A 17,349-nucleotide genomic window follows, 5' to 3' on the forward strand; every position below is an offset into this window, starting at 1 on the left:
CCATTATTTGTAGCCATAAATTGCGTCTAGAACGTAATGAATGATACATATTTTACGGTAATATACGTCAATTGTTCTCGTGAATAAAAACAATTCTTGTCGGCCAATATTTTAGATGCTAGTTTGGTTCATTGACAGATTAATTGACGAATATTTAGGAATAGTAGTTAGTACATGTACATAAAAAACACGGGCACGCCAAGTTTGTTCCTGCCAGATGCTTTTTTTGCAACATGTCCCGTCAGGTTTATGGAAAGCACTTTACGCCGACGGTTGTTTAAGCATGGAAGAATAATTTTAGAACCACACTCTTAAAAATAATTTTATCCTTTAGAAAAGTAAATGTGATCCTGGTTTTTAGTTAGTTTACTTTATATAGAATTCTTTAGAGTGGATTTACTTTTTTGAAAGAGCGAGTTTAGTTTTAGGAGTAAAAGCTAACTGGAATGTGGGCACATTTCGCAAGGTAGATGGGAAAGTGAGAAGCTGCAAATTGTGAAATAAATATTTAGTAGTGAAAAATTATACTACTAGAGAATTGCAAACATGTTTAGAACATCTTTTACCTATGTTGCATTTTTGTACACAAATAGTCATCGCATGGACATCTCATGAAAAAGTGCATGCAAAAATTGCATAGAAAATTGCATTAGAAAGCGCATGGAAAAAAATGCATGGAAAATTGCACCAAAAAACGCTCGAAAAAGTTCATAAAAACTGCATGAAAAAGCGGATGAAAAAAATACATGTAAAATTGCATGGGAAAGCGCACGAAAAAATGCATGGACAATTGCATGAAAAACCGCATGAAAAAAATGCATGGAGAATCGCATGAAAAACCGAATGAAAAAAATGCATGTAAAATTGCACCAGAAAACACTTGAAAAAGAGCATAAAAAAATGCATTAAAAACTGCATGAAAAAGCGGATAAAAAAAAATGCATGGAAAATGAATCTCAACAAAGTCTCAACGTTCCTCACCCGGGATTTTGCTTACTCGCAAAATATTTCTGTCAGCAGGTTCGAAGAAAATAAGAAAACATCAAACAATTACAAATTATGGAAATTCTCTTCCAACTGTAATAATTTCTGACTGAAGCAAATTTTCTCTCTGATTAGCATTCTTTCAACGTTATTAAAGGAATGTAAATGTTGTTTGTAAATATTTAAATCTGACCCAATTAAATTAAAATTTAATATTTAGTTCCTATTTTATGTCGGTTTTTGGTGGGAAGGAAACCAGTAATTAATTCGTGCCGTAATTTGTAATTAGCAGCAAAGTCGTAGTAAAATTTGGTAAATATGTACCAAAATTTATTTAGCAAAATTTTACTAAAATATGGAGAAAATTCGCAAAAATTGTAAATACATATTCTGACCTTCCCATTTTTCTAGGAAATGGAGACGCTAAAATTCGATGGTGACCTTTCTGTCAGCGATGGTGGGCCCTGTTTCGTCTGCGGGTCGGGCGACCTGGCCTCGAGGGCGCAGCCGCGTCGTCGCTACGCCGAGCTGACAACGCTCTTCAAAACGCTCGTGATGACGACCGACCTCCGCAAAAAACTCGGCGGCACATCCATCTACGCCGACTTTGCACGAATGTCGAATCCTGCGCCACATGTTTGGCCACGATCAAGGACGTTTGCGACCTACGACAGGAAATTGTGACGCTGCAAACACAACTTGACGAGCTTTTGGACGGAGCGAGGACAAAATTGGGTCAGATTCCAGGTCAGCAAAAAGTTCGCAAATTTTTGAAGTAAATGCAAAAATTGTACATATTAGCAAATTTTTGCAGGGTCGCGAACTAGCGAGAGGAATTCTTCTCCCCGGAAGAGAAAAATGCTGATGGAGGAGGATGAAGTCGAGCTCCAAATTAAAGAAGAGTTACAAGATTGCGAAATAATTCCAGATATTTTCGATTCCATGGAAATGGAGCCATCTGAAATAATGCAAGATGCAGAGATTGGAAATGATACGACGTAAGTAAGATGTAAATTATTCAGGAAATATTTGCAGCAGTTTCCATATCTTGGAAATAATTTCGTAATGCTGACGTTGGTAACTTTTAATAAGTTTACAAAAAATCGTAAGCTATTTTTCTGTAGGTATATTTGTAAAATTGTGCAAAATTGCATTCCGAAAAATCTACAATGTTCCCAAGGAATTGCTTCAATTGCGATAAATTACGTGCTAACTGAAGAAATAATTTTTTGCATGCAAAATTTTGATAAATTTGCCATGCAGATTTATCAAAATTTTGCTTCTTAAAAATGCAAGAAATTTTAACACTGTATTTCGTAGATCTGGGGAGGACGACGACGACGACCACACACGACAGGGATTACGTTCCGTCCCCCAACGCTATGAAATCCTTGTGGAAAAAGCGTACCAAAAAGTTGCGGAAAAGCGTCTCCTCCACCACCCTAAATCCAGACCTCTCCACAAACACGACGTCACAAACTAGCGAAACCTTGCATTTTGGTGGAGGCGACGACGACGACGACGACGCCGCGTCCTCCTCTTCTTCTGACGAGGAAGACGACGCCCCCGGGGCTGAAAACGTGGTGGAAAAGATACCCCGAAAAATCAAGGACTGGGAAAACGTGGCCAATTTCGAGAGCATGGAGGAAGCGAGAAAGTTCATTTCTGAGAGGAAGGAATGCGTCTACAAAAACACGTACCACACGAAGGACGCCGTGAACGTGATCTACGTTTGCAGGCAGGCGAGGTCCTGCTCCTCCAAGTGGAGGATTAGGCACCCCACGGGCAGTGTCCTCCTACACGTGGAGAAAACAGTCAGTGAACATGACCATGTTCCGAGGAAGGGGAGAGGTTAGCAATTTAAAGCTAAATACATAAATCATCCGGTAACGAGATTATTACCAGGAATAATCTCGGTGATCCAATTGATCTCAATTAGTCAACTTCCTCGCCACGAATAAAAAACGCTGGTTCGGTGTGTGGTAATAGATTTCAGTCGGTAGAAACTTTTTTTTCGTTGTCACGCCGTAATAATGCCAACCGCGGATTAAAAATACACTGTTAAAAATCTGGTATAGTTAGGCAGGTATTGATTGCTCGGTATTAAAGTTGTTACCACTTGGTACTAAAATTATTATATCGAACAGTAACAAATTACTACGGATGAATTACTATAAAAATTTGAATACCGAGCTACTAACACACATTAAAAAATATGATTTGTATGTAAAATATCTGAATTTGTTATAATTTTAGACGCGTATTTGTTTAAATTAGTGGCTAAGAAACGGTGTACCGCTTGGTATAATTTTAACACCGGACTTCTTACAAAAATTTATTATACTAATCGGTCATAAATTTATGACCATGGCAGCAGAGAGGTTGTCACTGCGTGGTAATAATACCTTGTTACCAGATTATTTGAGATGCGATAAAATTTATACAAACTAATTTTTTCAGGGATCCCGGCGGAACTGAAGGAGGAAATTGTGAGGCTTTTGGAGAGTGGGACCAAGAAGCCGACCGCCATTCTCAGCACCCTCCAACGCGGAGGGATCACTCCTCCCACCAGATCTCAATTAGTCAACTTCCTCGCCACGAATAAAAAACGCTAAAAGGGTTTCTTACAAAGAATGAAGAACAAATAATTTCAAGCTTAAAATAATGTTTTGGTAGTAGATTTTTGATGTAATTTATTTATGCTTATTTCAAATTGCAAATAAAATTATTGTAATGAAATGTGCACACATGTTTTAAGGTGGAAAATTACTAAATGTGCAGGTGCGTTTATTATTTTCAAATATAATTTAACACCAAAAAGTAAATTCAATTCAAGTGTGGAAATTTCCAACTAATTAAAGACGGATTACATTATGGTTTTAAAATGTAATCTGATAATTAACATATTAAACACCGGTTCTCATCTGAATAATTAATATTTGTGCTAGAAAAATCTGCATGAAAATGAAACATGCAAAAAATGCATGAAACTTTCAACGTTTATTTCATTTCAGAGCGAGTCTCACATTTCTCATGAGGGATTTTGCCCTCGAATCTCGTCTCCAATATTCCTCCAAGCAGTCAAAAACATCAGCAAGTTGCAAAATAAATTAATAAATAATTATAGAAAAAGTTTTGTGCTCAAAAACTTTTGAGGTTTCAAAAACCAAAAAAAAACCATTCCCCATCTAATTTAAAAAACATATTTTAGGTTTGCAGAGCATATTTCTCCATCTTTATCAGAAGGTAAACTTTACTTAAAATTTAAGTCTTAAATTACAAATTAATTATTCTCGTATTTAGTTATTAATTACTAAGAAAACTTGTAACACGGATATTTAGTAAATATTATTTACAGCAATGAGAACAATTTTTTTAATGTTAAGGCAAATTGGGTTCCAAAGTTTTGTAAATTTGTTCAAATCAAGGGCCTCTTTTTATTTATACAAAGTTGTGCAAAATTATCTACAAAACAAACGATGTTTACAAAATACCGTTGCTGTAATTGCGTCGTTTATTTGTAAAGTTTACATATTTAATTAGACTACATTAAAGTTGATTAAATTATTATGCAAAAAATGCAAAAAATTCGCAAAAAAATAGTCTTTGATTTAATTTTTTCAGGCTTTTCAACATCAAATGGCGACCGATGATGGTGGGCCCTGTTTCGTCTGCGGGTCAGGCGCGCTGGCCTCTAGGGCGCAGCCGCGTCGTCGCTACGCCGAGCTGACGACACTCTTCAAAACGCTCGTGATGACGACGGAGTTGCGGAAAAAACTCGGCGGCACATCTGTCTACGCCGACTTTGCGACGAATGTCGAATCCTGCGCCACATGTTTAACCACGATTAGGGACGTTTACGACCTACGACAGGAAATTGTGACGCTGCAAACCTAACTGGACCAACTTCTGGACGGAGCGAGGACAAAATTGGGGACAAATCGGGACAAAAAAGGTTGCTAAATTTATCCTTTTCTTTTAGTTAAATTAATTACAAGAATTTGATGGAAATTTGCAAATTTTTGCAGGGTTGCGAAACCGAAACAACCAGAGGATTTCTAAGCAGAATTGTGTGAATAATGGTGATTTTTTTTTTAATTTCTGCATATTACTCATTAATTTTGCAATAATTTGTCCGTTTTTCCATCAATATTTTTACACAGATTCGACGATAACTTCGAGCGACGACGTCGTAGAAATTAAGGAAGAGGGTGACGACGATTTATTTTACATGGATGCCGAAATAATTCCAGATTCGGTGGACTGCATGGAAACGGATCCATTAGGCAGTGGAGCTAATGATGATACTAGCAATTCGCCAACTAATGAGATAGAGTAAGATAACTTATCTTAGATAAGGTACACATATATATAAAATGACAACGGACGTCTCCCTGCATATGTAAATATGTATGCTCTCCAATTTCTATCAGATTAGTGTCAACCGACGACAAATTCAATTTGTATGAAATTTGCGAAAGACGCCATCTCCCAATGGGCAGAGATCTTTGCATCCGAAGAGAAAAAAATGCACACTAAAATTGGAAAAATGTTTACAGTTCAAGATGTGTTTTCTCCTTTTCATGTGCAAATTTATCTGGCACACATGCCCATTTGGAGGTCATCTATGTATGTATTTTGCAAATTTCAAATTTGAAATTTGATGCAAATTAAGTTTCAAAATCGGAGAGCGAGACTTGTATGTTTTTTTTTGCAAAATTGCATTATGTACTACGTAATGATTCACAATATTTCTGTGAAAGATTTGTGCCATATAATTCTGAATTTGAATTTCTTCGCAGATCGGGAGATGATGACGACCGCGACCCCGACTATAATCCCACCCCGTCTGAAGATATTTCTTTTAATGTTAGCGTCACCCAGAAGAACAAGCCGTGTCTGCAGTACGGGAATTATTCCTACATCTCCTACAAGAAACGGGGCGTTCGGGAGTATTGGAAATGCAGGACGACAAAATGCCCCGGCCGCATGATCAAAAGTATTAACGACACGATGAATGACGCCATCATTTCACAGGAACATACCTGCACCAGATCCGCAGTCGCGTGAGTATTTAAAAATTTGGAAATTCACGCAGGACTTGGCAACTTTGTAAAATTAGTAAATTTCCGAGCTTTAAGACATTAAAAAAATTGTATGAATACTTTAAAGGAAAATTTTTTACAGTTTTTTAATAGTTTTTTTTAAATATTTTTTTAAAATTTACTCAGATCAAGGGCGTCTCTTTATTTTCTAAAATCATTTTACAAAATGCACCGATTTTACAAAGTTGCCAAGAACTACGTGAATTGCGTCATAAATTTGTAACAAATTTGATCTTTTAACACCAAATTTTAATACACTATGAAAACCATTGAGGTTAAGCTAACGTAAGTCTTTGTAACCTTGTAAAATCTCAAAAATTTTCACATTTTTACAAAATTTTCTGAACAAAGCTAGCCTAAAATCTTTACTAAGCTTACGCAGTCCCAGAACCTAACTTTATTTTAATTGTGAAATGTTCGTAAAATTTACGGATTTTACAAAGTTACAAAAGACGGCGTGAATATTTAATAATGAAATTCAGCTCAATTTGAATATTTGCATTTTTATGCAAAATTTCAGAGTCCAAGTGGAAAATCTGAGGGAAGAATTGAAAGTCGAAGCACTAAAAATTCCGCTCCTCGGTCCGAGTAAAATTATTTCGGCCGTGAAAGCGAAATATTCCGCGGACGTGGTTCACGCAATTCCACGCGACTCAACCCTGCTCAGACACATTCGACGAGTCAGAACATCTTTCGGTGTAGGAAACGATCCTAAAAGTAGACAAGAAATTGGCTAAAGAAAAGCCAGAAAACTTTATGGAATATTAAATAATTTGATTCGAATTTGTTAAAAAAAAGCTTTAACTACAATTATAAATCATAATTTATGATAATAGCGCTAATTAATTGGAGTAAATATGAAATTTTTACTGAATATTTTATACATTGAATAAATTAATATAAAATGTACGCATATACTATGTGTATAATTTAAATATTTTGCACATATGTAGGTCTATGGTCAATTCATACCTGTTCATTCACATTCATTCATTTGACTGATTATGTTAGTGAATTAGGGTGAATCTCTGATCATATGAATGAAAATGAATGAAGCATTCCCTCATTTCAGACGGAACGGAATGAAAGGATTTTTAACTACTTTCGTATTTCACCCTGTCCTTAAGATATGGCGCGACGTAAGAAATGAAGTGAAATGAAATTTGAAGATGATTTAATTTCATTTCACTTTTTGCCCGTCGTATTTTTAATTAGATTATAACGTATCCGTACAGAATCGACAATTAAAAATATACCCAACCTTAAGCTAAAGGATGGGACTCAGTCTATTGACACTTTCACCGTGTGTAATGCTGACAATTCTACTTAAGGCATCTTGTGAATTTATTTCTTTATGCATTCGTAAGTTGTTTTGTTTATTTATTTAAATAATTGTATCCTGTAGGCAATGTATTCGGAATGTTTAAAAATATTGGTAGCTTTATCCTCCTAAATAGTTCAAATTGTTTATTTATTTCGTAGAGATATCTTCATCAGACACAAAAATTGAAGGAATAAGAGATGGATTACTTACACAGTACATTGGCTTAAAGGAGGATCAAATATTTGGTTCTTGGCGATCGAGTATAGGAATAACCTGGGGATATTTTATAATATCATCAGTCACGCATTTTCTTTGTAAAATCTTCTTGACAAAACTGGAAAAAATGGTGCATGTTTATTAAATTATACATCTCAATATGTTTTTTACTTATAACTTTATTTTTCAGGAAACTATTTTAGGTTGCAATTTCATAGGAGTTTTGCTAACGTTTACCACAATCGGATACCGTTTGTCATCCTGCTTGGTATCTGTTATTTTAATGATGATATTTATTGGTAGACGTGCATCATCTTAACAGCTATGGATGGTTACTTGTTACATTGTTACTTCTTGGCTCTCATTATTACATGGTCATGCTCGTATTAGTTTACATGTCTAAATAATTTATGATTACTATGCATTGATAATTATGATTGTATTCCTAGATGATTTCTGGATTAACAACTTCTATACAACTATCCGTGGCCCGTAACGTGATGAATGGATGTATTCTCAGATGCATTAGTTTAAACGTTGACTTAAATAACGAACGCCGACGATTCTGCTTTTTGGAATGTATGAATTACTTATTTTACTTTCCCTTATTATTGTCGGGTCCTTTCGTTTCATTTTGCACTTTCACGAGCCAGGTTAGAATTCCTTATATCAATTACACTGGTATAAATGAAATGCTTCCCCTATTTATTATACAGATGTATGAAAATCGCAACAGAAATACGCACACCTGTATTGAACTTGCAACTTGCGTGCTGGTTTCCCTTGTCTTGCTTTTGATACCGTATTGCGCGTATGCGGACATATACACTTACGCCCCGACCAATTTGTACTTCTTGACCATATGGCAACTAGGTGGATTCGTTGTATTGAGAAGTTAACTTATTCTTATACATTGCAATTTTATGTGATTCAAATTATCCTCATGTAATTTCAGGTCAAACATTTATTCTCCTCCAGGCGATAATACTACATCTTCCTACTATTAGAGCCAGCGGAGACGGGCTCATTTTGTATCCGGTGACTTGCAAAATACCTTACTTGTCTCTGGCACCTTCTCATGCGTCTAAAATAGTTGATCCAGGCTTTCATCTGTTTTTGAGGAAGTAATTGAACAATTTATAATTTATTTTTCGGTAATTTATTTAACCTGCTAAATTTTATATATTTATCGACAGATATGTTAACAATAATATAGAGGAGCAATTATCGTGCCGAGTATTATTTTTACCAGCATTTAGGGGCCGTTCATAAACTATGTAACGCTAAAATCGCAAATTTTTACTCCTCCCTCCCTCCCTTGTAACGCTTGTGTGACGCATCGAGCCACCCACCCCCCCTCCCTCGTGACGTCACGAAAAATCTCAAATTCCCCATAAGTTCTGACTACCTTAAGTTAGCATTATAAAGCTATGTTTTCAATTTTTCATGGAATTTCTAACCAAAGAAAAGACTAAAGGAAATTTGATTAAAAGGCTGCGGCAAAAAAATTCTACAGAAAATTCAGAGTTCAATATTTATCAAAAATCTAGTAGTAATTAACTATGCTTTTACAGTACACGTATGTATTATCCAGCCAAAATTTATTTGTCATTGGTTTTTAATGTATTTTCTGTAATTCACTCAACTTGAATTTTTCTTGCTAAATCCTAGATTCAAGATTCAATTATCTTGGCTTTTTATGCTATTCCACATTTTTACAACTTCCTGACAGCATTGTTAGAGTTTCATGATACTACTTGCTTTTTGGATGGCTTTCCGAAGTGACTCGTAAAGTAAATATTTTTTATTTGAAATCTTATAACAAAACTAATTTAAATCAGCAAATTTAAATCAGAATATAATTTTAATAAGAGTAAACTAAGTATATGAAAACCTGCGGTAAATGAAACCACAAGTTTTGTTCGGGATTTTTAATTTTTGTAATGTGACGTGACGATGGTCTCATACCACCCTCCCTCCTACGTGACTATGCGTGACGCAAGCCCCACACCCACCCACTCACCTCCAAGCGTTACGTAGTTTATGAACGGCCCCTTATAAGGAATTGTATATGTCTAGTATTCTCGTTTTTGTTTGTTTTCATTCATCACGGTCCTTCAAGAATCTTTATCCGGGTGGTTCTTAACTTGGTGACGCGGGTCACAGAATCTGCGATTCTTGGGTTCTTCAATACTAATTACACCAGGACCAGGCACCCAGTCCACACTTTTTTTAGATTCAACTTAATTAGTATAACAATTTTTTTCGGGACTTTAACAAACTTAATAATTATGTCAAATTTGGATACGACACAAATTATTATCCGAAAGATATTACGTATTAATAACAATTTTTTTAGGACAACTGGGTGTGATTTACTGGATTCTTTTTGGTATCCCGTTTTAAGAGGAGTTTTACCAAGTAAAACTGGAATTGATTTTGTGGTAAAACATATAAATGTCTTAACATTGGATAAACCATAATCCGAAAATTTAACATTTCGCTACAGGGAAAAGAAATTCTCTCCATTAGTTGCGCGTCCAAATCGACAAGAAAGCCTTTTGATGTCTTACCAGAAGGGCTGGCAGTGGTCACTGAAACTGAGCCAGTAACTATTAAACACTTGGTGGATTGAAATAAACTAAATATAGATACTCATGTATATTTCTAACAGGTTTGGGAATTAGAAGCATCCATAACGTTAACACAAATATCTGACATATTTTCGCATAAAAATAAGGACATTGAAACATTGTTACTGGTATACAAGAATTTAAGCCAAATCACAAAGAGAACAATGTCTTAACTGATAACTATGATAAAAAACAGAACTACCTACCTTGGTCATGGATTCAGGACTTGATTCCTACCGCGAGAAGCCCTTCAGACATTACTGTATGGCACATTTAAAATGTTTAAAAACTGCAAGATTTTAAATAGACGACGATATTGCAGGTTGGGATTTATTCATCAGAACGTGCCAAGGTGAAAATTGAAACTAATGTCCCCTTGCTGAGAGAAGTAGATCTGGCATTGTCGTCAATACAAGAATGTTACGCAAAGAATCCTACAGTGTATAATAACATTGCGGATATGATAGGAACAGACGGGATTCGGTCAAGTGATATGCATCAGTTGCGATTTACTAAAATTGATTAGTCCAATGGTAGAGATTTAATAAAAACTTTAATCCAATAGGTACACCTTTAATTTTTCGATTGTGTATTAGTTCAACAACTTCATAAATTCGTGCAATAATATACATCTTGTAAACCACATGTAAAACTCAGATTTAGATGTGCACAATTTTATTTCCCATAAGCATGCGAATATACTTATTCTGCAAATGGGAAAGTCTCATAATATTTCGGCATAATTGTATAATCGCTTATTGGTTCGGTTGTTTCCATTTTTGTTTTTGCGTACAGCAGGTGAACGTTCAGCGCTGAGTCTTTGATCGGATTCACATGAAAATAGTCTTCGAAAGCATGACAGACATGTCACAATTTTTTTCGCTCCAGAGAAGGAATATACGATAACTGTTACAAGCATTATTCCCACTATAATTCAACTATTCAATTAATTTTCATGTTACTCGGATAGTGTAAAGTTTATATATGCATATATTTTTTTTAAACTTACAGGGACATTTCAGCAAAATTGAATAAATCGCTGAAAAAATCATTCACAGCTTTGAAGACTCCCTAAACTTCCTCCTCAACGTAATTCACGTACGTTTCAAATATTGTTGTGGAACCCTTTATCTCTGTCTCAAAATTTGTCACTGTATTTTCATAATGTTCTACAACCAACTTCGTAGATACTTTTGCAATCTGGGTAATATTGTTCCGCATCGAAGTGGCATGACTTAACAAACTACTAAGCGACTCGCTCATTGTAATCCGTTTATTACTAGATTCCTTTGTCGAATGACAAACATAATTACGAACTTGCACATTTACTACTAAGATACAAGCAAAGTACACCAGTCTTGAAAAGAAAGAATACACCGAACTGCGCATTTGAGGAGTAGCAGAAGACACGACTATTTTCAAAGCTCACTCGTTTCATCATTTCCATTGCTACTTTGTTGGATTGAACACTCGACTGTGCTCGGTTGCTGTACATATTATTCATTACAGCCTAGCTTTTGATTAGTGAATTGAATAATTTTGTAAAGCTATGTAATGGCCGCCACCAAAGTTCATACAGTAATATTGTCCATAACGTGTTTTATTTGTATTTGGTGTGTTCCGAAAATAATATTTTTTGAACATTTGGTTACAATAAAAAAAGATTTCTCCAACTTTAGTCTTGGGCATCATATTCTCCTTGAGTCCCTTGATAGTCGTGTGTTTGACCTGGAAGTTGATTTGTCGCTACTAAATGTACATCTACAGATAATTAGGGGTATTTATTCTGGACACATCAGACCCATGGGTAATTCTTTGTCTGATACCAAAAGGGTCTACTTTCTTGTTAGGGGTTGGGAAAAAATGGATTGGTTTTCTTGGCAACGTTTTTGCCACAACATATCTATGAGCTTAGCTAGGGTAGAGGCACACATAGATATATTCCAACTCCAAGAAAAGTTTGCAACAAGTGAGTTAGTTTGTATAAATAATATATAACGTCGATAAACTCTCCTTTTTTGTTTGGAAGATGCTACTTTCAATGAGACATGGATTGGTGGGAAAATTGTAGATGGAAGTTTAACATAGTCTGATGAAGATGATGTGCGATAACTGTTTGACATTCATGAAATTTGTTTTGCAATGAAGCTCTCTTTAAAACAAGTGATCCAAAAAAATTGTACTTCGAAAATTGCCTTCGGGCTATGTCATTGTATGTACTCGTTTTGTTCTCAAATGGAATTTTAATAAGCAATATGCTGGTTGCAAATAAATCTTTTACTAAGCGGAATGGCTAGGTATAACCACTAAACCAACAAGTTTGCAGTAAAGGAAATAAATATCTTTGAGCCCAGTATTCGCACAGATGCACAGAATTTATTCATATGCCAGTGTTTTCGTGCGACTATGTAGCTTTCCCCTGATGTTGCGGTGCGAGTAATGCTGGTGTGGGATCAATTGCGGGTTATGTATGCTGTTGATCATGATTTCAACAAGGTCATGTACTAGATTTCTCAAAAACTTTCGAAAATGAGTATCAGAGTTGATTAGGGTTTACTATAAAGTATTGCAAGTAGCAGTATATGTATATTAGTGGGCATAAGTAGTTATAACTTTGTCAAAAAATTATACATGCAATATGCAATAATTCGCAGTAGTAGAGCATGGTAATTTTTTTCATATTTCCTTGCACTTTTTGTTGAATAGTGCGTTAGTTCGAAAATAAGAATAGAAGAAATGGTGTTTACTCAAATGCATATCTTTAATTAATTGAACTATAGATATTTCTAAAAAAATCTTCAGCTCCAAGCGGATTATTTTTGACGTGGAGTAAAGAAGTCAGTGTTGCTAATTTAAAATCACTAAATAGTTAATAGTGCTCGATGCGTTTATCACCTGATGAACTATTAAAAATTACACGTAATTTTTAATTGTTCATCGTTAACAATTAAAAGGATCAGGAAGCATGACGAGTCATAACGTTATGGCCCATGTCACTTTTTGTCAAAATTTAAGCTTAAGATTCCAGTTTCATAGTTACACAAGTAATGAAAATTAGGAACTTGAAATTAAATAAACCGTTGCAAACTAAATGTAGCAAAGGGGTGAAAACACACGTAAATGTCCTTGTGGCACACCCACATCGTCTTTCAATACTTTCCCGTCATTTTCCCCAGTTGTCTCACATTCCCCCACGTCTTATTTCGCCCCGTTTCAACATAACTCCCGCGTACTTTGAACGTACACTGCTGTGCCTTTCGATAGACACCCCACATAACATAATTCAGTTTATCGACATGGCGTCGTCTACATGGTCACACGGTCATGGCACGTCGAAATGATGTCGATTTTCGAAGTCCCCGCCCAAAAATACGTCTAAAACAGTCAGCAAAAAAAATTTAGACGTTTTCGACGTGGCGTCGTCTACACGGTCACGCGGTCATCGTAGGCCAACATGATGTCCACTTTTGAAATCCCCGCCCCAAAATCCGTCTAGAAATTCGGCACATATTTGACACGGCGTCACTACCGTGGCGCCGTGACCTTACGACCTACAACGCCCATCTTCGAACTCATCCGTACTTTAAAAATTAGAAGTACATTGGCGAAAACCGCATCTCGAAATTCGCATCCGTTCTAAAGTTATCGTGGATACGGACGGACGGACGGACAGACAAGACATTCCCATAAAGGGGTTAACACCCCTTAATAAGTACTCTGTAGGATTTGTTCGTACGTAGGGTATGCTGGGAATGTTGTTGTACCTTTTGTTGGCACTATAACACGATATGAGGTTTATGATTATTCAGGCATTTAGTTAACTATATATGTAATGCATATATATGGTGTATTATTGGGTCAAAAAATAATAAAGTTTGATATGTAAGATGTGTGGTTTTAATATTCTTGGGTGTTTGACATTTGTATAATCCACCGAGTCGAATGGTGCCAGCGAGTAATGCCACTTTTTAGCCCGAGTCAGGGCTTATGTAATCATCATGTCTGTCTGTCTGTCTGTCTGTCTGTCTGTCTGTCTGTCTGTCTGACTAACGATTACTCAAGAACGAGTTGACCGATTTGGATGAAATTTGGCAGAAACATGTATCTCGGCAATGCAACGACCGAGTTCGAACATGGGTTCGATCAAAAAAGATTTGGACCAGTGGGGGTCATGTGGGTGGGTGAGGTATAAAATTTCAAAATTGTCGCAGAAAGCTGAAATTTGGTACACATGTAGAAGGGGGCAAATGAGGAGCTAAGTTCGAAGATGGGCGAAATCGGTCAAGTGGTTGACCGGTGGCGGTCATATAGGTGGGTGGGGTATTATGCACCAAAATTTCAAAATTGTCGCAGAAAGCTGAAATTTGGTACAGAGGTTGTTAATGGCTCCTCATGAAAGAATATGAAGTCAAATTTGAAAAAGTTTTAACCCGAGTCACCCGATCGGGTGACCCATACCGATTTTTCAAAACCGTCCAATCGAGCCGAAATTTTGCATAGATGTTGCCAATGGCCTCTAATGCAAAAATGTGAAGTGAAATTGGGAAAGTTGTTATGCATAGGGACCCTATCGCATGAAGTTGTCTTAAAAAGATGAAATTCGGTACATTGATACTCAAGGGCCTTTTAAGAACGAATATAAGGTTAAAAGCGAGCATGGTGTCTCCAGAGAGACCCTTCCGGGTGACCCATACGGGTTTTTGAAAGATATTAGTTGCAGCTGAAATTTGGCACAGCGGCTAAAAATGACTTCTATAGAGCAAATACAAATTTGTAACTTCTAAATTTGAACGAAGCGACCCCAACTGGTCCTTGTAGGCAAGGTGAAGGATTTGCAAATAACTTTACACATTTAGTGCTAAGTAATACAACATTGCACCAGCCCCCACCACGGGGGTGATAATAGTTGCTCGGAGAAGTCGGACACGGTAACAATCGGATCCTATCCCTGACTCGGGCTATATGAAGGCTGCACTGGAGGTTTATTATATTGACACTGACAATGAGCCGGTTCTCTCACAGACTTTCTCTTTTTATTCCTCCGTTCATAAATGCGGACGACACCATTCCGGGCGACGGGTTGCATGCATTTGTTATTTTTACACATTCCTACTACTTATAACTACTTCTGTGTAACTATTATTTTAACACGTAATTCAATCCTGTAGTTATGATCTTGTATCTATATATCTGATCTGATAGCGATTAAGTTACAAATACGTCCCTTTCTATAGGATATTTACCATAATCAGAGATTGTGTGCAATAATATTTCCATACATAAACATTGAAGTCAAGCTCAAACAAGATACCAGTAAAATTATACTCTTCCTTAAAACATAATCCTCCCAGCAATTGTGTGGACATGTATGACATGTTAAACTATAGATTATTAGTTGAGGAAGAGATTAACATGTCATACATGGCCAAACAATTGTCGGGAGATTAGTTTTTTAAGAAAATGTTGAGATTTCTTTCAAAAAAAGTACACATTCCCTAAAAACATAATCCTCCCGACAATTGTGTGGACATGTATTTCATGTTGATCTCCTCATTAACTAATAATCTATCGATTCACATGTCATACAAGTCCACACAATCGCCTGGAGAACAGTTTTTTTAGAAAATGTTGAGATTTCTATCAAAAAAAGTACACATTTTCTTAAAAAACTGTTCTTCTGACCATTGTGTGGCCATGTATGACATGTTAATCGCTTCCTCAACTAATCATCTATCGTTTAACATGTCATGCATGGCCACACAATGGTCAGAAGAACAGTTTTTTAAGAAAATGTGTACTTTTTTTTGATAGAAATCTCAACATTTTCTAAAAAAACTGTCTTCCCGACAATTGTGTGGCCATGTATGACATGTGAATCTCTTCCTTAACTAATAATCTATCGATTCAAGTAGATATCAATGTGGATCTATTTGCCACCGCCACTATTGGTCGCTTGGCGCTGCGGTCGCTCTACATTTTGCATGTGCGAAATATTTGCATGCAAGATTTTGCGAGCGTTTAGTTTATGCAAATTATTTATCGTGCATCTAGCATGCATATGTACATACGTGATGATTCAGTCAGTCAAGCGATGAAGAGAGAAAGAGATAGAGAGAACAATAGCGTGTGTGAGTACCGCTATTCTCTCCCGTATGTAAATAGCTCAATTGATCAAGTTGTTCACTCGTTTTGTGAGCACCCTTGACAAGAGCGAGATTTATTCCCAACATGTGCATTTGTACATGAGTTTATTTAGGGTTGGATCATGTCCTACGCCCATTTTTCTATGTTACATATATATGCCCCCCATTTTCTTTGCGCACCCCTGTGGTTAATGTGGTTAGAGTTTGTTAGGTTAGGTTAGGTTAGGTTAGGTTAGGTATTTTTGTATTGTATGTTATGAGGCAGTGTGGGATTTCTTGCTTACGTCATCTCTCGCGTTATTGTGTCATATTAAGAATTACTAGAATGTACTTGTCAAAACGACATTGAAATGAAATATTAACGTTTTAAAATGTGCTACATGTTAACACATGTGTTACACATCCTACACATGTGCAGCACATTCAACAAATGTGCCAACACATGCAATAACACCTAATTCTAAATGACCTATTTATTCATAGGAAAGATATGTTTTATCACACGAAATTGAATTATGGTTTTATATTGCTGTGTATGTGCTATATTTTCAACACATGTGCTACACATGTGAAAGAGGTGTTGCACATGTGCTAAGTGATAGGCTTATTTTGTAACTTGATTAGTAACCGTGAATTCATTAATAATTTAATTACACTTTGGGTCACGTATGAGACAAATTTATTTGCTAAATTCGATATAAATACGACAAAAGTTACTTGTTTTTTTTTAAATTTACTTCTGCTGACCTTTCTACGATAATGTGTACTAATGCTTGATTCCCTTTTGAACATGATGTTACTTAAAAAATAAATAGTCTTTTACCTAAATGTTATTTCCGATAAAGTTTTGATTTATTTTACAATTGAGAGTTAGAATTGAATTTCTACGCAATTCGCAGTCGCATTTTCCTCCGATCACACCCTGTGTACCACTGGCGGAGGTG

At 36.1% G+C, this 17,349-nt stretch overlaps 3 protein-coding genes across 9 annotated transcripts; all 3 read left to right on the plus strand.

Annotated features, from left to right (window-relative positions):
* Positions 1-1,004: 1,004 nt before the first annotated feature.
* Positions 1,005-3,723, plus strand: LOC110860468. Of its 2 annotated transcripts, none has more exons than XM_022109516.2 (5): positions 1,005-1,296; positions 1,396-1,731; positions 1,799-1,982; positions 2,305-2,835; positions 3,445-3,723. In XM_022109516.2, the coding sequence occupies exons 3-5, from the start codon at positions 1,958-1,960 to the stop codon at positions 3,597-3,599; spliced, it is 711 nt and encodes a 236-aa protein (XP_021965208.1). In that variant the 5' UTR covers positions 1,005-1,296; positions 1,396-1,731; positions 1,799-1,957; the 3' UTR covers positions 3,600-3,723. The 2 variants fall into 2 exon arrangements, with proteins under 2 accessions (XP_021965208.1, XP_035716301.1); XM_035860408.1 differs by having other exon boundaries at positions 1,006-1,145.
* A 312-nt stretch (positions 3,724-4,035) lies between these two features.
* Positions 4,036-6,998, plus strand: LOC110860480. The gene is made up of 6 exons (XM_022109527.2): positions 4,036-4,230; positions 4,609-4,939; positions 5,013-5,066; positions 5,148-5,319; positions 5,787-6,050; positions 6,610-6,998. The coding sequence occupies exons 4-6, from the start codon at positions 5,216-5,218 to the stop codon at positions 6,824-6,826; spliced, it is 585 nt and encodes a 194-aa protein (XP_021965219.1). The 5' UTR covers positions 4,036-4,230; positions 4,609-4,939; positions 5,013-5,066; positions 5,148-5,215; the 3' UTR covers positions 6,827-6,998.
* Positions 6,999-7,213: 215 nt separating this feature from the next.
* LOC110860452 lies at positions 7,214-10,918 on the plus strand. Of its 6 annotated transcripts, XM_035860360.1 has the most exons (11): positions 7,215-7,451; positions 7,572-7,759; positions 7,820-8,003; positions 8,079-8,282; positions 8,346-8,523; positions 8,585-8,753; positions 9,989-10,073; positions 10,139-10,237; positions 10,304-10,390; positions 10,459-10,524; positions 10,585-10,915. In XM_035860360.1, exons 3-11 carry the CDS (start codon positions 8,001-8,003, stop codon positions 10,786-10,788), a joined length of 1,095 nt encoding a protein of 364 aa, XP_035716253.1. In that variant the 5' UTR covers positions 7,215-7,451; positions 7,572-7,759; positions 7,820-8,000; the 3' UTR covers positions 10,789-10,915. The 6 variants fall into 6 exon arrangements, with proteins under 6 accessions (XP_035716256.1, XP_035716250.1, XP_035716251.1 ...); XM_035860363.1 differs by having other exon boundaries at positions 7,214-7,451; positions 7,820-8,208; positions 10,585-10,918; XM_035860357.1 differs by having other exon boundaries at positions 7,214-7,451; positions 8,079-8,523; positions 10,585-10,918.
* Positions 10,919-17,349: the final 6,431 nt, after the last annotated feature.

The sequence above is a fragment of the Folsomia candida genome, unplaced genomic scaffold (assembly GCF_002217175.1).
Source record: "Folsomia candida strain VU population unplaced genomic scaffold, ASM221717v1 Fcan01_Sc032, whole genome shotgun sequence".
Lineage (NCBI taxonomy): Eukaryota > Metazoa > Arthropoda > Collembola > Entomobryomorpha > Isotomidae > Folsomia > Folsomia candida.

Bases quoted from the DNA above. Each gene is read 5' to 3' on its own strand.
- LOC110860480 (XM_022109527.2), top strand. From the start codon at position 5,216: ATGGATGCCGAAATAATTCCAGATTCGGTGGACTGCATGGAAACGGAT. The intron at 5,320-5,786 runs GTAAGATAACTT...ATTTCTTCGCAG, and splicing joins TCGCCAACTAATGAGATAGA to ATCGGGAGATGATGACGACC. The intron at 6,051-6,609 runs GTGAGTATTTAA...GCAAAATTTCAG, and splicing joins TGCACCAGATCCGCAGTCGC to AGTCCAAGTGGAAAATCTGA.
- LOC110860468 (XM_022109516.2), top strand. From the start codon at position 1,958: ATGCAGAGATTGGAAATGATACGAC. The intron at 1,983-2,304 runs GTAAGTAAGATG...TGTATTTCGTAG, and splicing joins GAGATTGGAAATGATACGAC to ATCTGGGGAGGACGACGACG. The intron at 2,836-3,444 runs GTTAGCAATTTA...TAATTTTTTCAG, and splicing joins TGTTCCGAGGAAGGGGAGAG to GGATCCCGGCGGAACTGAAG.
- LOC110860452 (XM_035860357.1), top strand. The intron at 10,074-10,138 runs GTAAAACATATA...ATTTCGCTACAG, and splicing joins AAACTGGAATTGATTTTGTG to GGAAAAGAAATTCTCTCCAT. The intron at 10,391-10,458 runs GTATACAAGAAT...GATAAAAAACAG, and splicing joins ACATTGAAACATTGTTACTG to AACTACCTACCTTGGTCATG.